A 23654-nucleotide genomic window follows, 5' to 3' on the forward strand; every position below is an offset into this window, starting at 1 on the left:
TTGTCACTAAATATGTTAAAAACAAATCAACAAACGTTGAAAAAGAAAAAAACTGAAAAAGACATGGATACCAGTTTAGCTTTATTTCCTTATTGGCGAGATACCAGAAAACTATATCCATATCAATAATAAAGATGACATCTGACACACTGACATTTTGATATCGACTTTCTAGTGACAGATGTAATTTAGTATGAACATTTTTTCTTCATTTGTGCAATTATGTTATTTTACTCAAAGGAATCACAAACAAAGATCCTGGTTAAACATATTGATAATGATACACTGATATCGGTTGACGCATTGAAAGTGGGTACTTCCTGTTTTTCTCAGGTATAATGACTCTTTCCAGCGAAGTTTGTTTATCTTCCTGTATTTCCTCATTGGCCGTTGAAACAGCAATTACGTGTGCGCGCCATTTGTTCTCGCACGTTTTCGCGCGTTACCATTGCTGCACTGGACGCATATATTAAAAGGTTGACGAACATATTTTTTTCATTAATTAGTTCTTCTTGCTGTGAGTCGGATATGAAGATGACAGCGATGGAGTTGAAACTGGTATTATGTTTTCTTCTTGGCTTCTTCTCCGTTTCATCAGCGGAAAGTCGTGAGTATTATCCTAGTCTTTGTTCAATACTTGCTCAGCACATAATTTTGATTAATACAAGTATTATACGGAGTTTTCATTTGCAATATTTGCATGGGCCTAGTATGTTTACAAATATGAATGATCAACCATTGGTCTTTTGTGCTATAATCACTATATACATGATATATTACATTCCATTGACATGCAATAGATAACAATATCTGTTAAAAACAAATAACCTTATCTTGAGGCTGTACAAGAGTTCATAACTATATGTATATACGTGTCTAACATAATTTACCCAAAGATCCTGTAAAAAACTGAAGATATTATTACAAAGGTCACTTTTCTTACGTATTTTAAACATAAAGGCATATCGTGAGAAACAATAAACTCTAAAAAGGCACCGTTATTGAATTAAATCACACTTTCTAACCATACTTGATTTTAAGTTTGGAAAATGGAAACAAGTACAGCCTTTTAGATTAGCGATAAAATAGAATACTAATTGTTATTTGTACTGCTTTTTTCGATTCCTGGAGTGGTACATCATTATTTTGTCTGTTCTGCTTCAAATGGCAGAATATCAAGTGCAGTTTGTGGAAAAGGGACCGACCCACTATCCATATGCCGGCCGTGTAGACGTGTTTATCGATGGAGATTGGGGAGGCATTTGTGCTGCTGACTGGGACATGAACGATGCTGAGGTGGTCTGCCGGGAGTTAGGCTTTGGCTACCCCTACGGTATCACAGTCGTTGGTGGTCCACCTGCTGGAAACGGTACCGAGTGCTTGTCTAGGGTAAAGTGTTACGGCCATGAAGAACACCTCTCAGAATGCAAAGTTACCAAGAGAACGCGAACAAATACTACAGTTGAAAGTGGCATAGTCTGCTACCCTCCCGCAAGTGAGTGATTTGAGGTGAAAATAGATACATGATATAATTTACAATAAACCCTTTGAAGGTTTAAATAGGTCTATTGATTTCCATACTTATTAAAGAAATACAAACCGTAAATCAGGCGACTTTGAATCAAGTGTCTATCTCTAGTAAAGGGCTATGGTCACGACAGTTGACTTTGTAGATTGTAGTGGATACTCTTAAACACTCTTGACAGGGGAAAATCTGCTATCTTTCACCTGATATTTTTTCCTTATGATATGTGGTAAACAGCAGCTAGGATGGATGTCGGTGATTTTTCGATATGTTTTAGGGAAGAGTATTCAGTCGGTTAAGACAAAATATTATACTTGGTTAGGGCAAGGTTTGACATGTTCGATATAAATGGCTACAACATCAAAGTAATATTTAATAATGTTTGTGAAAAGAAATCTCGAAACCATTTAATAGCAAAGTGGGGAGTAAAGTTATTAATTTGTCAGATCTTATCCGATGTAGTATTTTTTTTTTATAAATAAACCGATTCATTACAGTAGTGATAGTAATACTTTTAAACAATATCATCTGCATATGATTTTGGTACTGCCCCTTAACTTTGTCTTCTTTGCATCTTTTAAAACAAACATGATATTAACAACTATAGACTTATCCTGAACATTTCTAATCGTTTTTAGTAGATACAGGTCTATTGGTTTGTACCGTATAACTTTACCGTATAACTTTCCTCATTACACATACAACTTAACCAGTCATCTTACTATTAACGACATGTACCTCATAATGTCAAGTTCCCCCTCTTTTAACTGCTCTACACATTGTTAACCGTTGACAAATTTGCAGGTACATACGAACAAGATGATGAGTTTACTTCGTCAATCGCAGGATCGTCAGACGTTGACCCGGATTACGACCCATCATCTTATGGTAAATAATTGCATTAATATAATCGAAGTTTCACCGCTAGACCGACTACAGATCATTGACCATTCTATGCTAGCAGATCTGCTACAAATTGAGATTAAACGCACATGCCATGTTGACCCGACCATGGTTTTGAATAATTTCATCATCTAGATTCTATAGACTATATTGACTATGTTAACATTATGCTACCTTCATATAGTCAATATTAATTTTTTGTTTTTTTTCTCGAAATTAATGAAAGAACAAGCTTTTAAATCACCATCTCAAGTCTGAATAGGAGTGCTAAAATTGCTTCTGTGTTTTAGAACTAAGAAAGACTGTCAGCCTTTCAATGCCGGGTATGAACGGTGCACTTGTATTTGCCCTGTGGGCCAGTAGTAATGCCAGGGGGTATCATTGTAAGTAAATAGGTTGACATTTAAGACTTTCCCACGGTATTATTACAAAACGATCTCTACAGTAATGATAACGAGAAGTCAAAAGTCGTATTCCTTTATATTAAAAAAACTAAAACATGAATAGATCAATAACACTTACACTTATATATCTCAGTATCAAAGAGCCATAGTCTGAATAGCCATGACAATTGAAGAAACTTTATTTCTTTCTTTTATACAGTTGGTCCGGGATTGCGGCTTAGATACGGACCTGATCAGTATTCAGGCCTTGTAGAGGTCAAGCTGGCAGGTGGCAGTTGGAGTCGACTGTATCTTTATTATTATTGGGATTTGTCTCCGTATCAGTATATCTCGAACATCTGTCGTCAGCTTGGATTCGGGGAGCTCAACTTCTGGGATAGTTTTGAATATGACATCACGTACAGTATGACAAAGGTGACGAGATGTCCTTACGGAGTTGCGCACCACCGAAGCTGCATATTTTATTCTAAGGACTATCATAAGGGGGGGGGGGGAGTTTATCATACCAACTATGATAAAGATGACACACAAAAGTTCAAGATCTGTTTCGAGGTGCCAGAGCGTGTGTGCATCATGTATTTCTAAGGCGGCTGCTTGGTTGTTTCATAATGACATATGGACGTCAATATGCCCAATCACCATTTTGAAAAGTCGTCGAACTTTTGGACTGCCATTTACACTACTAAAAAAAAAAAACTATTGTCTTAAAAATTTAAAAACGTCGACATAAAGTTAGCACAGTACGTCTCACTTAAAATCGAACCATCTTCACTATGACGTTGGCGGCGCCAATCCGTTGCCGAATGCACCTGAATTTCTTTGATAGATAAATATATCGGTTCTAGGACACCTACCCCCTGGACATCCACCCACTGATAACAACCCCCAGTCAACTACCCCTTAGGACAACTACCCCTTAGGACAACTACCCCCTAGGGCAACAACCCTCTAGGACAACTGCCTCTAGGACAACTACCCTCTAGGACAACTACCCTCTAGGACAACTACCCACGGACAACTACCCCCCAGACAACTATCCCCTACAACAACCATCCTTTAGGACAACCACCCCCGGACAGCTGCCCTAGGGGATAGTTTTCCTGGGGGGTAGTTGTCCTGGGGTTAGTCGTCCTAGAGGGTGGTTGCGTTAGGGGGACGTTGTCCTAGGGGGTAGTTGACTGGGGGTGCTTACCCATGGGGGGGGGGGGGGGGGTGGAAGTCCAGGGGGAAGATGTCCGGATACGAAATTCATCATTATCGTAACTTTATCGTGCTTTTTCACTGCAATACAAAATTGTCACTTTTGTCACATGACGAAAAATCAAACTAGAAAAATTCCCTCAATTGATTTTTGAACGCCTGCCGAGATTGTGTAATATTAATGCTCGCTCTTTAAAATTCGAGACGATTCATTTTTGTTTGCTCACGTGACTCACCTCGATTCTATGTTACGCATGCAGGACAGTGACAAGTGGCGCAAGCCCACTACACTCCTACAAATCGGAATGAGCACAAATCGACGGCTTTGAATGGGGGTTTTGTAGTAGCGAAATGGTAGTCCCCCAAATCAACGATTTTTCAAAACGGTGCTTGGGATGTGATGTGTAAATAGAAATGCAGCCTGTTTGTCGTTAACAAAGAATTTATATATAATGTATTCCGGTTTGAAATAAAGATAGTATAAATAAATGATGTTTAATTAACCATCTCGGAAGTTGGAAAACAAACTTATTTTGGTGCTGATTTCTATAGACGGCGCATAACTAGGTTTTGGTTTAAATCAATTGATGCAATGTGTGGTAGATAATTCCATAAGCGTGGACTTGTATAAATAGACTCTAGGTCTACGCCTGATTTAGTTATTGCACAGCTCGAAAGTCCTCTGTTGATGTAATTGTAATGATGTATATTGATTGTTGTTATTGTTCATATGTCCTTTTTGCAATATTTAGTGGTGATAGTTTAGTTAGTTGATATTTTAACTTATGTAACTTATATATTTATTCATTACTGCTGTTTTATTATGTATATTTGATTTAAATTTTAGTTTGTACCCGAGACAGGTGTCAGTCTTCGAACCGTTTGCTCTTGGGTTTTGATGTTTTGATTTCAATAAAATTGTATATATTTATATATAACTTAATTCAAACCGACGATAAATACACCTACGTCGAAATGATGGAATTGATGTTACCCTCAGTTGTTAAAAAATACATAATTTAATTAATATATTTTCATAAAATTCATTTACTTTTTTATTTCCTATTATTATTATTATTATTAATATTATTATAATTTGTATTATTATTATTATTATTATTATTATTATTATTATTATTATTATTATTATTATTATTATCATTATTATCATTATTATTATTATTATTATTATTATCATGTTTTTAAATATTATTTTGGTGGGGTTAGGGCAAGTTAAAATTAAGGTAAATCAAGAAATGAGATACCTTCAGCAAAATTAGCGTATATATTACGTCATTGATGTGTATGTATGAAAACACACAAATGTGATATATTTTTGCAAAGAAAATGCAGCATTAGCCGTTACTTATTTTGCGAACCATGTTGCCAAAGCAGATTTAATCGATGGATCGATCCTTCGAGTGCTGATATATTCTGAGATATTTTACCTTGTGGTCACCTTTATCTATATACACAACGTAGTGAAATATCTTTCAAAGTAGAGGTGTAAAATAAAGCAAAGGGTATTCTCTGAACTTTAAAAGAACCCAAAAATGATTAATATAATTAGCACTTGTTTAATATGCAATTAATATATATTTTTCATTTCTACGAGGTTTATAAAACGGAATATATTTCAATACATTAACACTGAATCTCTTAATCACACTTGATAATACATATTTGAATAATATTTATAATTAAAACATGCCTCAAAACGAGTATTCAGGCCGGGTAGAGGTCAAGCTGGTAAGTGGCAGTTGGAGTAAAATGTATCTTCGTTATTATTGATATTTGTCTCGGTATCAGTATATCTCGAACATCTGTCGTCAGCTTGGATTCGGGGAGCTCAACTTCTGGGATAGTTTTGAATATAGCAGCACATACAGTATGACAAAGGTGACGAGATGTGCTTACGTACTTGCGCTTCACCGATGCTGCATATTTCATCCTAAAGAATGTTTTACTTGGAGTTTTAATTGTCTTATTTAGTACGATGAAAATGACACACAAACTTTCCAAATCCATTGGGGGATGCGGGAGTGTAAAAACAACCCAGACGTTATTATCCTGATAATTTTCAGCGCTATCTTTTTTAAAACCGTCGACATACAATAGGCACAGTACATATCGCTTAAAGATATCTTCGATTTAAAAAAAAATTAATTTAAACAGATTAATTTATCTATTTATTTACTTATTAATGGTAATTATTATTTTTATTATTATTTTTAATATTATGATTATTATTATTAGGTGATCCAACGGATCACTTCTTAATTTCGTCGAGTTTCTTTTATTTTCTTGATTATAAATATTATTTATGTATTTCTTTTTATTCTCTCATGTAAATTTGTTTGGCAAATATCTCAATAATCTCTAGTCAAGGTCCAGAACATAACATCAAGATTTTTTTCTCGACAAAGTGGTCACGTGACCTTCCATGCGCCATTTTCTTGTTTTTCATGCATGACTGTCGACCATCATATTTCAACAACGGAATGTTGTGCAGACTTCTTATGAAGACCATTAGTGCATGTGTTTGTGGACTTTTGACGTCATCTCCATTACGTAATCACGTGTCTAATATTGTAAAACGTGAAAATTACCTTGACAAATATAAATCTTCAATAACTTTGTAATTGAATATAATTTTGACATGAAATGTATACCACTAACATATCTTAAAGGTAGTACCAGGGACGTGATAGAGAAGGCCTTGAATCAAGCCGCTCTCCTCTTACCCCATGTTCCAAGCCGCCGAAAAGTTATGCGCTAATCTGCAACTGTTGACCAGGTGGTGAGATAAAAGAGCGCATGTAATTTCAAGATTTAGAATTCCTACATCAGAAATGGTATCACAGCAACTGTTCGCTGTCCCTTTTTAATGATTTCTCATCGATTGTTAAATGTGTAATGAGTAGAACATGCGAACAAAAACTTGTATAATTTCATCCTTTTTCCAACTGCAAACATACAGAAAACACGCAAAAACAAGCATTAGCCAACTTATAGTTATCGAAGATTGTATATCATGAATTAAATAACGGGGCATTAAAACACGCACAAATTAGCGCATTATCCTAAAACATTGATTTTTTGTCCGGATCTAGTTTTTCTTTTACCATCTCTGGCACAAAAATTATAGGAAGGGCGGAGTACTAAATTGGAAAAATTGTTTGATGCACTATTCCCACAACATTCCCCATATAAAGTTTATAATTTACACATATTTGATTTGCCGGCAATCTGATATGTTGTAATAAATGTGAAACTGGTGCATGGCCTCCGAAATTCCCCGCAGTGGAAACGCGGTTCGGAGCATGGAACTTCAAAGCCAGGTGGAATGTTACACATCCCATTGTTACACTTTAGAACTCACGAATGCGTTTGAATAAATTACAAGAGTTACCACTCCCTTCTTTCACCTCCCTGGTAGTACACAGTTTTGGTATGGGGTCTTTCTTCCTCCACTTACGTTCCGTCAGAAAGTTAATTTATATTCTATATCTACCTTAATACAAAATAAATGACAAGTTTGAAACAGGATATTGGTGAACAGATTGTTACGGAGCAGTACTGGCTCTTGACTTTTCTTTATTTTTGTTTACACTTCTTCTTTTTACAAATTCTTCTTTCAATTTGATGGATAATAACACGACGTGTAATATAGACAGTAAACATGAGACACGTTTAAATATGTAGAACCAGGTAGGCTGTATTTAGGCGCCTACGGAAAGCATTACATGCGCACGAAATATATACATCAATTTTGTTAGGTGGAAGCTAATCGTGCGATTTATCTATATTTATTTATTTATTTATTTAGTTTTAAGGATAAACCTAGCGAAAATGGAAAACAAGGCGTCCAGTGCCTAGCTAGTGTTGGACACTAGTTTACGGAGGCCACGAACAACCCCCAATGTATTTGTTATTTTTTGGAGGAAACGTGGTTGCGACCAAGGGAACTGAACGAGGGCGCACTCCCTGTTCCTTGTTTATGAAAAAACCGTGCACCTACAATTATTTTGGATAAGAGTTTTGTAGGTGTCATGTAAACATACGTGTAAAATAGCGAAATTGTTGGCAGTATACTACGAATATACGTGCTAGATAGTCAAATACGAACGATAGTGATTCAAATTCCGAGGCTCTGTGAAGGTATGAGGTCAGACTTGGCGTCGGGTTGTAAATAAGCGTTCCTGGCCTTCGTCGACTTCCATCGTCCGTGCCTCGAAATCAGAAAAAGTGAGACATTGGCGTTTAAGGCTGCAGTTGCCCCTCCTGACCTCATGCTGTGGAGACCGTAAGCTGAGATGTCAGTTACAAACGGCTTGATGGCGTCTAGCACTATTTCACGGGTACGGGTATAACTGAGAGGGTGAACGGTAGGAGTTAAACCTTTGGTAGATGAGCATAGTCTACGAAGGACAGGTAGAAGCGAGCCCGGAGGATCTCGGAGGGCTGCAAGATATCTCTCAGCTACACGAACTGGACATGATTGCTTGAATGATCTAGCGATAACGACATCAGACCCCTGTCTAAATTGGTCTTTTTTTGAGCTCGCGAGATGAATGACGAGACGATCAGATGTGAATGTGAGGTCGTTATTGGAAATATTTTTCAGATCATCAAATCTCAAGAAACCAGCATAAGAAATGAAGCACGCAAACAAAACCCGTAGATCTGCTAGAGAAGCATGGTCATGCCCGTATTTCTCGTAGATCTTCATCAGAATATCCGGGGTGATCGGATGCTTTCTTAGTGTCGGTGAAGATGTGGCGCGTTTGAAACCTTGCAGGGCGAGCTTGACCATTGGGTTATCGGTAGGAGAATGCAGACCTGCTAAGTTGTGGACCCACTTTATAGCTGCTGTCGCAGAGTCGGCAAGCGACTTCATGCCGGTTGTAGCCAAATGTGATATGTACAGAAATAAATGGAAGGATTGCACCGGGAAAACCGACACACCTTTTTTAGACGTGGCCCAATCCTCCCATCTTTTCCAAGAATGAAGGTATTGCTTGGTGGTTGAAGATGCCTTGGCAGTCATCAGGAGTGAAGGAAGATCATAGACTGCCAAGGCTTGTAATGATGGATCCTGGAGTGGCGAGGACAGCTTGCTCCATTCTTCTGCCAAATGGAAGATATAAAAAAGAAACAAAACAGCAAAACCGACAAAAATAGCGTGGTCGCATAAAAGGGCGACAACTTTTGACGATCATGATCATGACACAAATAATGATCGGTGTAAATAAATGCTATGCATTTGCTTCTTTAATATGATATATGTAATAGTTTTAAAAGGGAAGTTATTTTGGGATGGGAGGGTAACAGAGCTCTGACTGCATAACCGAGAATGAGCGTGTAAGCTCGAATCTCGAATAACGAGAATGCATATAACAAAAGATTACATAATGCAGCTGTTCGCGAAGGTATGCGTTCGATAACGAACATAAATTCCACATGAATTCGGTTCAAATAATCATTTTGGATGCATGTGCGATCCTACAATATTTAGTGATTGTTTTCGCGGTTGAAATCGAGTCTAAAGTGATGAAATTGTAAATAATAAACTCTTTGTGTTGTATAGCTCCCTCTCAAGGCTGATATTACTTTAGCTTTAAACAATTTTTTTTTTATTAATACAATCGACATTTTCATCGTCTCAGCTACCATGGAATGGTCTTAAGCGCAATTATATAAAAATATTAAAAATATACCGGGAGCACCGGTACATTTTTATTATTCAATTTTTCGAAAGCAGAAGTGTTTTAGGGGCTATTTTTTTAGTGCTTATAATACATTCATAGGAGCATTCATATATATCAACATTTTAAAGAATAATTATCGATCCAAATTTCAAAATTTCCCAAAACTTTGCAATATCTTAAATGGTAAAGACCCGTTTTGGAAACGCCTCCATTAACAAAAATGAAATAGAAGCTCTTATTACCAATCAATTGATATATTTGGTAAATTATTATATCTAGCTAGTTTCAATCACACTTCAGCCGCTCTCGCTAGCTCTCACTCGTTACATTGTGGTCAGACAGTTTTTGGGTGAGCGGCTAAAGAATATACTTATCGTTAGCTTTCTTCTGGTATTAAAGGACCACTCTAACCCAACTAACATAGCCTTTAAAACATGAATACATCTCTACTTATTAATATTCCGGCCTCTGATTTTTCAGAAAATCTGTATATTGACCAAAAAATGATAATAACCATCCATTTTTCACAAATCTCACGCTTGCTGGGCTACGCCCCTCGAAAAAGGTAATACTGTCACGTGGCTTGATGACGCATTTGACGTCACTGCGGGAATGTCCTTGTATTTATTTATCCTACAACTATACAATCTCAATGTAATTCATAATTAGGAATGACGAAATGGCCAGAAACGTTCTGGGGTTATCAAGTGCATATTATTTTTTGGAATAAATTAATATCATAGTTTGCCTTTTTAAAGACATTTTAATGAACTCATACCACGGTCCTTTCATTATTTTGCGTGGGCGTTCTTGTCAGTCTGGTGTCAGTTTTCTTTAGAACACAAATTATCAAACGAGTGGGCAAAGAGTCTACGGTCTTTACTTTTATCAATATTTGTTTTGGCATTCGTGCTCTTATACGCTTGCGGCTTATTTTTTTTCTTCTTCAATTCTATGGCTGGAATCTACCGATACTATCAAGCCACCAAGAAAGGATTAGGAAGCATAATACTAACTGAGTTTTTGTTAAGACCGCTCGTTGGCACTTTCAATTTCACCGTACGTACGGTACGTGCGCATGAATGTATTGACTCTCTATGCTTTGCTAGAGTGCTAGTGGAGTACGAGTGGTTTAGTCTAGACTAATGTTAGATCTGACCTATATTTTATCAGTCTCAGTCAGTTGACAATTTACATAACGTCTAGATCTACCGGTCTGCTTCTGCCTCAGCCTCAGGCGCCTCGTCGAGCTCTGGCTCTGGCTCTGGCTCGAACTGATAGTGATAGGGTTCGATCGATGTTACTATGGTCAATTGTCAGCGCTTGTTCAGAACTGTGAGACCATATTTTCGTCGTATCTCGACCCGTGACTCCGTCGTGGAGATACCCTACTATAACATACCCCAAATTAACTAAATCCTCAGCAAAAAGTGGTCATGATTTAAAGTCATTATCTTTCTTACTTGTTTCGTGTCAATTATCTTATCTATTTGGGAGTGTTTTCCCTAAAACAAAGACATTAGTAATGTGTATGCATGCACTTTCTCACAAGTTTCACGGCAAGTGCTGCACAATACTAGTGCATACCGTACCGACGATGGGGTGCGCGAAGTTATCGACCGTAATGATCATCATCAGTTCATAATGTGAATTACTTGCATGAATTTAATGAGGATCTGAGATTACTGTCGCTTACTTCACGCACGCGCGTGCGCCCGCACCCCATCGTCGTTATATATGCGCTTGTATTGTGCAGCGGTTTGCCGTGAAACCTGTATAGAAAGAAAGTGCATGCATTTTGTCTTTGATTTTAGGAAAAATACTCCAAAATATATAAGAAAAATTGACACTACACAGGTAAGAAAGATAACGACTTTTAAATCATGACCATTATTTGAACAATTGTTGAAGATTTAGTTGATTTTGTGTATGTTATAGAACTTATAGTACGGTATTTCCATTGAAGTGCTATGTTATGTCCCGCAGTGATGTCATATGCTATTGCGCAATACACCTCCGAAACTGAGCTTTTTTCTGAGCGTTCTGAGTCGTAAATTTTAATTATCGATTCCAGAATTATTGATGATTTCTAAGAAAAATCATTGTCATGTTCGAAATCTCCGTCGAAAATTATTCTACATGACTTGTTTTATTTTTTAGCCCGTTTTGGTTAGAGTGGCCTTTAAACATGTTTTGATCGACTGTATATTTTGTCGCAATAAAGGAAACATAAAAGCTTGACAAATAACCTTCAGCGTCTGAAGTCCCAGATGAAAGCGCAAAAAACAGTTTCTAACGACGTCATCATCGCTTAATCGGCTTCTTGTATCGGAAAATGCTACACTTTCACAATGTCTATTTATTGATAAAATATATCCTATTGTTCCTGATACCGCTGAAGTCTTTGGTTCTATTTAATGATTAATTTTTAAATAAGAGCCATTTTACTGTTTTAATTTACTGGCTCGTATAATTAAAATCGCAGGGTAGAAAGATGCATTTTCTAACCGCACAAAATTTCATTTGCGTACTAAATTCTGTAGAACTGAGTTCGTGTTGTTTTTAAAGAATCCACTGCTTTCTGCTCTACTAAAGCTATGGTCACAACCCAAAAAAGTAGCCTGCTCGGCGGCCGGGCGGCGAGTTTTTAGCCAATTTCGCCCGGAAACCGCTTGTTTTTAAGGCATCGCTCGGTCGCCGCTGAAGTTTTAGCGCGGAGTTAAAATTCGGGCGGTGCCTGGTCATTTTCACTCGCCGCCCAAAATACGCTCGGTGCCCTGGCGGTCGCCGCCCGTGCACCGACCTAATCGAGCGTTCACCGTCGAGCTATTTAGGTCAAAAATCGAAGCCGCTAGGTCAAAGGCTGCTAAGCGGTCGCCGCTGCGAAATCAGTCGGTCACTGGGCGGCGAGTTCAAAATCGGTCGGCAGCCTTTGACCTAACGGCTTCGATTTTTGACCTAAATCGCTCGACGGCGAACGCTCGAATAGGTCGGTGCCCGGGCGCCGACCGCCCGGGCACCGAGCATATTTTGGCCTACGAGACACCAGCAGATACCCCGCCGATCACCGACCGATCACCGCCCGATCATCGGGGGGCCGCCGGGCAATTTCTTTAAAATCAGCCGTTGGCCGGTGGGAGACCGCCCAGGAATCGGCGGGTCATCAGTCGGTCACTGCCGGGACGCCGAGCGGAGAAGCCTCCCAATTTTGCTCATTTTTGACCTAAAATCGGCCACCGACCGAGGGGAAATCGACATGGCATCGCCCAGGTATCGCTAGGGCTCTACAGCCTCCTCGACTTTTCCAAAAATGGTTGAGCGATGCCTAAATTCCAGCAGTGACCGAGCAGGCTACACATCGGTCGGTCGCTGCTCTGAGTTGTGACCATAGCTTAAACGTCCATAAGCAGAGTCATTTATTGGCTCAATGTATTCAAATTTATGGATGCTTCCTTCCCAGGTGTTTGCGGTGTAGAAGTATTTCATTCACGTGCTATTAGTCTGTGTAGACCAATTTCAATAAGTAAATAACATAAATACTATGTTCTGCATAACAAAAACAATGTGTGTCCCTATTGTACATGTAAAGTGCCTCTCCCCTCAACGTGTCATAGTTAATTTTCCCATTCACATGATGAAACTACCTGCCCGATGAAGCCAGTTTGTGGTCAACTTCTTTTAAGAGACAAATCTAAGCAAACGTTTCCATATGGGGTGCCCCATTGCACAAGCAACACCTCAAAGTCTCGATTCTAAACACGTGAATGCAATTATGTTAAGCAAATGACAAAATTATTATAGTTAGGTTGAATCGTCGGGGACGAAATATTGGTTATAGACAATAACGATGCATTCAGGTCCGTCAAACCAAGTACGTTTACGACAGATGAAAGCAATGTGAAACAAGTAACATACACATTTATGTACCATTTTTTATACCGACGGGGAAAAATAGAAATCGGAAAACTCACTGATAGATCTGCATTTAGGTGCGTCAAACTAAGTATATATACAGTGTCAGTCAAACAAAGTTTACACCTAGATACGTGTTGGATACGTTCTTTCCTCTCAGATCGACAACAGTGTGTCTTGTTTGAAGGGATAAAATCGGATTGGAAACAAGTTCCTTCCGGTGTGCCACAGGGTTCCGTTATTGGACCGATCTTGTTTAATTTTTTACAGCCGACTTACCTGAAATTGTTTCATCCCCCCTCCCACAATATGTTGATGACACAGTTTTTTATCTTGAAGTTTATACCGACAACGACTCTCATTTGTTGCAAACTGACATGAATAATATACTTCTGCGGTGTATTGACAATGGCATGGTCCTGAACTCATCTAAGTGCAAAGTAATGCACATAACTAGATCCCGTAAATTAATTATTACTGTTTACTCCACTGACGGAAATCCTTTAGATGTAGTTCAATCGTATAAATATTTTGGACTTACTTTTTCGCGAGATCTGAGTTGGAAAAACCATATTTAATGTGTTGTTAACAGATGTTCTATCCTCTTTGGGTTTTTTCCTACGTACCGTCAAATCTAGAAACTCACCTATTCTCACAAAAATCTTTTGTTCATTATGTCTACCTGTGATTGAGTACGGCATACCTACATGGCTCCCTCATCAAAAGAACCATATCCGAGCTATCGAAGGTGTTCAAAGGCGTTTTACCCGATTCTGTTTCCCTAACGAAGTTGCTAATTCCATATCATAAACGGAACGCCTGTCTCGCCTTAACATGCTACCTCTGTATAACAGACTTGTGTACCTACATGTATCAATGTCATTTGTAATTAAGAGCTTACACAGAATTAATCACATGCCCGAATATATGCTACCAGTCCCGAGTCATAGAAGAATCCATACACTTGTTTTCAATCATGAATTAGCAAGATGCAATAGCTTGAGATTTTCTAGTTTTCATGTTTTTCCCAGATTTTGGAAGCATAGGAAGACAGAGACTTGTGTCTTGGTACCAATTTCTTTCCTTTTCTGAATGTGCTCCAAAATTTCCTCTTTGAATTGCCTCCCCTTGAAGAAGCATACTAGCTTGCTTTCACACTTTTTTCTCTATCATAGAATAACTCACACTTTGATATGTATTATTGATTTCTTAACGCGTATGTTGTTATTATTAAGTTCGTATTTAATGTACTTTCTCTATCAATATGTTCTATCACATCCTTCTTACTTTGATTACTGTGTCTTTTAAATTTGTCTAGGAATCGATAATAATTTTCCCCAATTTTGATCAATTCCAATCATATCAATAATAATGTTCCACAATTTTGATAACTTCCAATCATATCAATAATAATTTTCCATAATTTGGATAACTTCAAATCAAATTAAATTAATAATAATGTTATACACTTTTGCTAACTTCCAATATTACCGTATCCAAATTAAATTAATAATAATGTTATACAGTTTTGCTAACTTCCAATATTACCGTATCCATATGACTGTATAAACACACAGTTTTCTGCGTTTAGCATGCATTTATCATACATGCATAGTTTGAACAGCTCTTTTTTTCGATCCGTTAGAAAAATAATCCTAACAGTATTTGATCTACATGTATATTACCGTTAGTTTTAGTTACACATTCATTTATAAATTATGTTGACCTTATCTTTATATTTTGTTTTATATATGCACCAGCCAATGTGGAGAGCCTCTAGACAGAATTTTTAAATTCTTCTAGGTGATCCTCATGCATTGGCTGGTGCTAAATATCATTAAGTTTATGTTATATCAGTTGTCAAACTTGTGATGTTTTGTATGTTATCATCTTGCCTGGAAATAAAATAAATCAATAAATAAATAAATAAATCAGTAAATAAATAAATCAATAAATCAATAAATATATTTTTTAGATGGACCTGATCAGTATTCAGGCTGGGTAGAGGTCAAGCTGGCAAGTTGCAGTTGGAGTAAATTTTATCTTTATTATTATGATAGTTGGTTGTCTCGGTATCAGTATGTCTCGAACATCTGTCGTCAGCTTAGACTCGGGGAGCTCAACTTCTGGGATAGTTTTGAATATAGCAGCACGTACAGTATGACAAAGGTGACGAGATGTCCTAACTGAGTTGTGCACTACAGAGGCTGCATATTTTATTATTAAGGATTATTATATTGGGGGAGGTGGGGGTAATTATCATACTCACGTTGATAAAGATGACAAGTGAAACTTCCAGGTCCGTTTTGAGGTGCCTGAGCGTGTGTGCACCCTGTATTTCTATGGCGGCTACTTGGTTGTGACCCAATGATATATGGACGCCAATAGGCTCGCGTTTACACATCACAAACGATTATTTGTTTGCATTCCCATCTTACACTACTAGAACTACCCATGGCTTACTATTGTCTGGAGCATTATTGTCAGCGCCTCCTAATTTGAAACCGCCAACGTGGAAAAGGTACTGTGCGTGTCACTTAAAATAGAACCATCTCCAATATAACGTTGGTTGGCGCCATCGCCTGTACAGCCCGCGCCATCTTACTTGACGGCGCCGATCCTTAGGCCGAGTACACTGAAATTCGTGCGGGAGTTAAATTTCATCATCGGAAGCTGGATTAACACTGCAACCAAAAATTGTCGTTTTTACTCAAACGACGATAATTCGAAATCGAAAAATCTATCCCTGGAGTGTGGACATTGAAACCCCTCCTTTTGACCGATTTTGGCATTGTTTATGCTCGTTTTTGAAACTTCGGGATGATTCTGGTATTTTGCTCACGTGACATTCCTTTCTAAAAAACAAACTCACATTGGTGCTGATTTCAATAATCGGCGCCGACACAGTTTTGCGCAAACATATAACACAATTTCATTTAGTTCTTTAGGGAGATAAACCTTTGGACTACCTTCCTAGCTATATACAAATTTCGGAAATTTTCGGAAAATATCAATTCAATTCAATTCAATTCAATTTCGGTTTATTAATATCAACATTTACAATGTACAATGCAGTAGTCCAGGGACCAATAATGCAATGTTTACATAAAATGTGCATAAAAACAGGAATGATCATATAAATGTACAATAAAAATGATAAAAGATAAAGTTAAAATTATTGCTCATACCTAAATTTATATACATATATAAATACATGATAATAGATGGATGATAATAAATGTTGAACCAGTTATTGCAAGTACAAATAATCTTTAAATTTAACAGCTATTTAAAAAAAATATATACATAATATATAGAGGGAGAGAGAAAGAGAGAGAGAGGAAATTATTATATTGCAATTGTTAACATGAGATCCATAGACTGAAAAATTATACATGCAGGTGTGTCTGTTGTGTGACAGGTAGGGTCAAATTATGTTGAATATAATTATTACATTAAGAATATATCATTAAAGCATTTCATATAAAGTGATGTATAGTGCCCATGAGCATACACAAATTCTCATAATTGTTGAGTTTCCACATTAAATTTTAAATTGGAGTTGAGTTACAATCATGTTATTGCAGCAGAATTATACACGGTGGTTTAAGAACAACTTCATAAGAAAAATGAAGAGCACTCAATAAAATGTGCACGGAATTTTGAATTTTGGATCGATCTTGAGTTGAATTAAACAAAGTAACAAAACAATAACTCCAATATTATTAAAAAAGAGAAGAAAAACAAATATGATATATCACTATAGATGATCTACAACTGAGCATTGACCAGTTTGACAAGTGTGGGGACACTTGATTTTCTATATCGTTCAGTTCTTGCATAAGGAATGTGTAGGTGGTTAGAATTCCTAAGTCCACCTCGCGAGAGATGCTGTCGTACTGCCGGAAGCAAATCACGGTGTCGCGAGGAGACAAGGATTGATTTGGCAAAGTTGATAAGTAAGTCACTTCTTCGCCTGGCAAGGGAGGGAATGCCGAAGCTGCTCAGGAGTTCCTCATAGTGCTGTTGATCAGGGTAAGATATCATCCTGAGTGATCTACGTTGTATCCGCTCTATGCTATCTGACTGCTGTGTTGTCAGGCTACTGCTCCACACTGGTGCACAATATTCCATCAATGGTCGGATATACATTGTGTATATAAGCACAAGATCACTGGTTGGAACTCCATTCCTCTTCAATTTGCACAGGATATATAAACGTCTGGATGCACGTTTGATGACCTGTTCCACTTGTAGATCCCACTTTAGGTTTGTCTGAATGATAACACCAAGCAGGGGAAGCGACGTTACAGACTCCAAAACTTGATTTCCAATAGTAATCACCGGTGAAGGTGGACCATTACGCAGGAAACTTACATGCATCACCTTACATTTTTCAGGTTTTGGTTTCATTGAATTCAACTCACTCCATGCAGATAGCGCATCCACATGAGACTGTAGATGACTTGGCTCTGCTTTATGGATAACTTCAGCAATAGTTACGTCATCCACATACTTCCATCTCTTCGAGGTAGTCTCGGCGGCATCGTTGATCATAATTAGGAAGATTACCGGACCGAGTTTGGTTCCCTGTGGAACCCCACATGATAGCTCTTGCTCAGATGATGATGTACCGCAATATCGAGTTGTCTGCGTACGTTGCGTGAGAAAACTAGCTATCACTGTGATGATGGCCGGGTTGACATCCAGTTGAATCAGCTTCTGTAGAGCCTTCGTATGGTCGATGAGGTCAAAGGCCTTCATGAAGTCGATTGTACAAATCGTTGCATGATGACTTGGCTTATCCAGGCCCCGCTGTAGATCATCAAGCAGGCTGACTAGGTAATGCGACACAGAGCTGCCTTTCATATTACCAAATTGCTTTGGATCGATTTGGTGTTTGATATCAGCCATCACCCATTCTGCCAGGAAGCCTTCAAAAACACGTGCTATGATCGGTGTGATTGAAATTGGTCTAAGCTGATTGTATTCAGTGACTGGTGATGTTTTCGGAACAGGACACACTGATGCAGTTTTCCAAGAGCTTGGAAAGTGTCCATTGTTAAGACAATTATTGAAGATGATGGTCAAGGGCAATGACAGTTCATACGCAAACTCCTTTAAGAGTCAGATGGGGACATCAGTTGGGTGTCCAGCCTTTGATGCATTCAACCTTCTGAGCCGTTTGTAGACTTCCTCCCTATCTATGGTTGGGGGACGAGGCCCAGGAAGATAAGCCGATAGGGTAGCCAAGTTGAGAGAAGGAAGTTCATTACAGATCCTAGCAAAGTGACAGTTCAATTCATGAGCGATCTCTGCTGGAAGTTTACCTGTTTCCTTCAGCAGAGGTGGTGCTTTGCGCATTCCAGTTAGATTCCTTATCTGCTGGTGCCATTTACCAGGTTCGCTCTGTTTCAACTGTTGAATCTTCCGGGCATAGAAATTCTTCTTGGAGCGGAAAATCTCTCGTTGCACAAGATTACGAGCTTGATGGTAGGCACGAACATCCCCTCGGCGAAAGTGTGCATCACGAGTTCTAATCAGTCGTCTGATATAATTGTTCATCCATTCTTTATCCTTTGGCCTACGGACGATGGAGATTTGTTCAAAGTGTGATCTATACTGAGCGGTAAGAATTTGTTGGAACCGGGCAGCTTTCATGTCGGTACCAGTCAACTCGTCTAGCTCAGACCAGTCCGCCTGCGTTATCCACTGCCCAAAAGATCGCAAAGAGGAGTCTCGAAAAGGTCGACTGAAGTACTGTGATCTCTGTCGAGGGATCTGACCACTCTTTGGTTTTAGAGAAATAACCATGTGGTCGCTTTTCCCTATTGGTGCAGTAATCACAGAGTCGTGATAGTCACCTCCCATGTCGGTAAAGATCTTATCCAGGACTGCAGTTCCTCTGGTTGGTTGAGTGACAATCTGGCGAAGTAACGTGTGTAGTTCAATAGGTTGAGACTTCAGGTCATTGAAGTCTCCCATTATTAGGAACGAGGCACTGCCATACGTCATGCGAATCGTATCAACCATGTTGATGATGTGGGTACAGAGTTCCTCTTGGTAAGGAGCTCTTGGCGGGTAGTAGACAACGCAAGCAAAAATATCATTGTCCAGTTGTAGGTTCACAGATGATCTCAACCTGACCCACAAAACTTCAAGGTGTCGAGGGATAATGTCATCAAAGACTCGAGTAGCATTCATGTCCTCTCGTACATAAAGTGCCACGCCTCCACCAGTGCGGCTTTCTCGATCATGATGGAACTGTTCATATCCTTGAAGAGTACATGCAGAAGCAGGTTTTTCTTCTGAAAATCATGTCTCCGTCACTGCAATCAGATGAACATCCTTACACAGTGTATCAACCGTTGCTAGAAGGTCATCGACTTTGTTAGAAAGTGACCTTGCATTAAACAACATGATGGATGGGAGATTTTGCTGTGGTTGCTGATTACGTGACTCAGTTAAATATCTGTTTGTTAATGAATGGCTGTTAATAGTTACAAGATCTCTCTTATCTTGTTTCTTCTCATGATCCCTCTGGAGTAATTTCAGATGTGTCCTTGGTCGTGTAAGGACTGGAATAGGATGCTGGTCCTTGTGAAAGGATCGATGTCCACGTCTACTCTGCTGTACACTACATATACCATATTGTTGCAGTGTGTGGTATACATCTAATGTTACTGGATTATGCTTACAAGAAGCTCCAATTGACAAAAGCTCCTCTCTAGAGTAGGATAGATCAGGCATTGTTGTGATGGAGAACCAGAGCAAAATAACAATAGTAAACCTCACTATACTGGTCATCATGTGTCCATTCATGTCCATGTGTGCTCGATCAACTGGATGAAACACAATAGCTCACTGTGAAGTCAATGTGCTGTACCACTGCCATGTATACAGTACTAGGCAAAAATTGATTCAGTTATCCAAAATTATGTTCAGTCATATCAACTGAATCGGAAGATATAAGAACTTCAAACTGATCTTGTAGGTCCTCTACTACTAAGTAAACAGACTGGTATAGAAGAAATGGCGACAGGATCAAAAATAATGGAGAAATCAATGAAAACATGGAGAGCTCTCATACAGTGCAACCTGAGGCGCCACTAACAAGCCCTAAAAGGATAGTTAGACGAGAAAATCATGATGATGAAAACCTTACATTCGCTCTAACTCACGATTTCCTTGGTCGATTTTACTGGTTGAAATGGTTTCGTCTTCAGTAGAGCTATCCGAGCACGAAAAAAACATTTGATAACCAAAATAAAGTTTCATTGGTCATATGTTGGGAATTCTGTATTTTATATGTTAAAGCTAAATACATCTTCACTGAACATGATCTAATTTTTAAGTGCCACGCATGTCTTCAAAGCTCGATGCCTGCATATTTTTACGACATAGTGAATAGAGAACTTCGGGAAGCAGACGGCATTGCGTAACATTTCGTAATATTTGGAATACTAGATGGGAACTGTGCATTGATAAGGACAGCTGTAGATGGATTTGATGGCTGGAGAGGGTAACATTTTTTGTTGTTAAGCCAATTTAAGCTTAAATATCTTTTCCTCGGGAAATTCTTTTGAGGCGGAGTCTCCATTCATTACAGCTTCCCGGTGAAAGCACCTTATGTTAGATAAATTCCGTAGGCGTCGACCTGATGTCATTTCTAGTACCCCTTTTGGACCTAAAATGGCTATGAAGGTATAAATGTTAGACCCCACAATGCGTAAAAGTTAGATTACATTCGATCGTACCAATTCAGCTCTACTTTACAAAAAACTAACTGTTAATTAAATAATTAATTAATAACAACAATAGACGGGTCGGCTGTTTGTGCGTAGTGTAACCAGCACGAAAAAGCCAACAAAAAGGTCAGCATTGGCATTGGCTGGAATAAGGTGCAAAAGGCTGCTTCAAATATGTGTAGGGCCCCACAAAAATTAGAAATGGTTAAATTTATGGATATATCAGCCGTCTCTGAACCGATTTTGATGAAACAAAGATGATTTTGTCATTTAAATTGTATGCTCTTTCAAATTTGACCCTCACTTTTTCATTATCTCACAAAATATTATTTTTGTTTAGCGCAGAAAAAAATGCTCTGTGTGCCCATCCATGCCTTGAGCCATAATGCATGGCCGTCCAGATCATTTTTTAATGTTTGGGACCGGGAGAAAATGCAATAAATTATTGAAAATTTATTGCATTTTGTTTGTTTTGTTTTTATTCATGGAAACTGCCCCCTACCCTAGCCCCCGCTGCGTACAGTCATGATTCAGTGACAAAGCAATGGCCTCGTAACTGTGAGGCCCGGGATCAAAACCGTGTCGATGTGCTATATTAGTGCCCTTTTGTGGGGCATTAATCCTCATCACTGTCATTTATGACTTAAGGGCTAGGTCCCGTAGTTGATAGCGGCTTTCATCGAAAGGGTGCGGTGCGGTGCGGCGCGGTGTGGTGTGCTCAACGCACCCATTCGATAAAAGAGGGGGGCCTTTTCTCGAAAGGGTGCGTTGAGAGCGGAGTACCGTTTTAACACACCCTTTCGATGAAAGCGGGGGGGCTTTTCTCGAAAGGGTGCGTCGACTAGTCTTTCGCATCAGTCGTTTAAAATGAGGATCTCGGACAGACGGTAATAGTTGCCAATTTAAGTATATCGAAAATGTATTAAATAAAATGGAATGGTCTTGATTACAGAGTGGTCTCTTTCGTTACTACTATGTTGATGGGGGAGACAGAGAGAAGGAAAAAAGGAAAGGGAAAGGGAAGATAAAAGGAAAGAAAGAAGAATAAGAAGAGAAGAGGGAAACGGGGGGCGGAGGACTCTTCCCCCCCCCCCGCCAAAAATAAATCAGAGAGAGAGAGAAGGGAAAGGGAAAGGGAAAGAGAAGATAAAAGGAAAGAAAGAAGAGGAAGAAGAAGAAAAGAGGGAAACGGGGGCAAATTAGGGCTTTTGGCTCCCCCCCCCCCGCTTACAAATAAATAGTAGAGAGAGAGAGAGAGAAGGGAAAGAGAAAGGGAAAGAAAATATAAAAGGAAAGAAAGAAGAAGAAGAAGGAAAGAGGGAAACGGGGGAAGGGCGAAAGGGAGAGAGAGAGAGAGAGAGAAGGGAAAGGGAAATGGAAAGAGAATATAATACAACGAAAGAAAGAAGAGGAAGAAGAATAAAAAGAAAAGAGGGAAACGGGGGCGAAGCCTTGCCTCCTCCCCCCCCCCCGCCAACAAATAAATAGGAGAGAGAGAGAGAGAGAGAGAGAGAGAGAAGGGAATGGGAAAGAAAATATAAAAGGAAAGAAAGAAGAGGAAAAAGAATAAGAAAAGAGGGAAAGGGGGGCGAAGGGCTCTTGCCTCCTCCCTCCCCCCCCCGCCAACAAATAAATAGGAGAGAGAGAGAGAGAGAGAGAGAGAGAAGGGAATGGGAAAGAAAATATAAAAGGAAAGAAAGAAGAAGAAGAAGGAAAGATGGATACGGAGGATGGGCGAAAGGTTCTTACCTCCCCCCCAACCCCTCCCGCCAAAAAAAAAAAAATAACAGAGAGAGAGAGAGAGAAGGGAGAGGGAAAGAAAATCTAAAAGGAAAGAAAGAAGAGGAAAAAGAATAAGGAAAGAGGGAAAGGGGGCGAAGGGCTCTTGCCTCCCCCCTGCCAACAAATAAATAAGAGATAGAGAGAGAAGGGAAAGGGAAAGAAAATATAAAAGGAAAGAAAGAAGAAGAAGAAGAAAAGATGGATAGAGGGAAGGGCGAAAGCTTCTTACCTCCCCACCCCCCCCCTCCCGCCAAAAAAATAAATAAGAGAGAGAGAGAGAGAGAAGGGAAAGGGAAAGAGAATATAAAAGGAAAGAAAGAAGAATAAGAAGAAAAGAGGGAAACGGGGGCGAAGGGCTCTCGCCTCCTCCCCCCCCCCGCCAACAAATAAAAAGGAGAGAGAGAGAGAGAGAAGGGAAAGGAAAAGAAAATATAAAGGGAAAGAAAGAAGAAGAAGAAGGAAAGATGGA

The 23654-nt window shown here is 38.9% G+C and overlaps 2 protein-coding genes across 2 annotated transcripts; one reads left to right on the forward strand and one right to left on the reverse strand.

Annotated features, from left to right (window-relative positions):
* The first annotated feature begins 529 nt into the window (after positions 1–529).
* LOC100893478 (deleted in malignant brain tumors 1 protein) lies at positions 530–3736 on the forward strand. The gene is made up of 5 exons (XM_003730099.3): positions 530–607; positions 1172–1495; positions 2330–2413; positions 3032–3235; positions 3678–3736. The coding sequence occupies exons 1-5, from the start codon at positions 535–537 to the stop codon at positions 3734–3736; spliced, it is 744 nt and encodes a 247-aa protein (XP_003730147.2). The 5' UTR covers positions 530–534.
* A 3762-nt stretch (positions 3737–7498) lies between these two features.
* LOC115925113 lies at positions 7499–18569 on the reverse strand. Its single transcript, XM_030988321.1, has 2 exons — positions 18083–18569; positions 7499–9162 (listed from the first exon to the last, which is right to left on the reverse strand). The coding sequence occupies exons 1-2, from the start codon at positions 18567–18569 to the stop codon at positions 8171–8173; spliced, it is 1479 nt and encodes a 492-aa protein (XP_030844181.1). The 3' UTR covers positions 7499–8170.
* Positions 18570–23654: the final 5085 nt, after the last annotated feature.

This window comes from Strongylocentrotus purpuratus, unplaced genomic scaffold, assembly GCF_000002235.5.
Source record: "Strongylocentrotus purpuratus isolate Spur 01 unplaced genomic scaffold, Spur_5.0 spur5_scaffold_17, whole genome shotgun sequence".
Classification (NCBI taxonomy): domain Eukaryota; kingdom Metazoa; phylum Echinodermata; class Echinoidea; order Camarodonta; family Strongylocentrotidae; genus Strongylocentrotus; species Strongylocentrotus purpuratus.

Coding starts and splice junctions, on each gene's coding strand:
- LOC100893478 (XM_003730099.3), top strand. CDS start 535: ATGACAGCGATGGAGTTGAAACTGGTATTATGTTTTCTTCTTGGCTTC. Junction 608..1,171: donor CGTTTCATCAGCGGAAAGTC/GTGAGTATTATC, acceptor TTCAAATGGCAG/AATATCAAGTGCAGTTTGTG. Junction 2,414..3,031: donor TTACGACCCATCATCTTATG/GTAAATAATTGC, acceptor TCTTTTATACAG/TTGGTCCGGGATTGCGGCTT.
- LOC115925113 (XM_030988321.1), bottom strand. CDS start 18,569: ATGGCTGATATCAAACACCAAATCGATCCAAAGCAATTTGGTAATATG. Junction 9,163..18,082: donor GGATGCGCTATCTGCATGGA/GTGAGTTGAATT, acceptor TCCATTTGGCAG/AAGAATGGAGCAAGCTGTCC.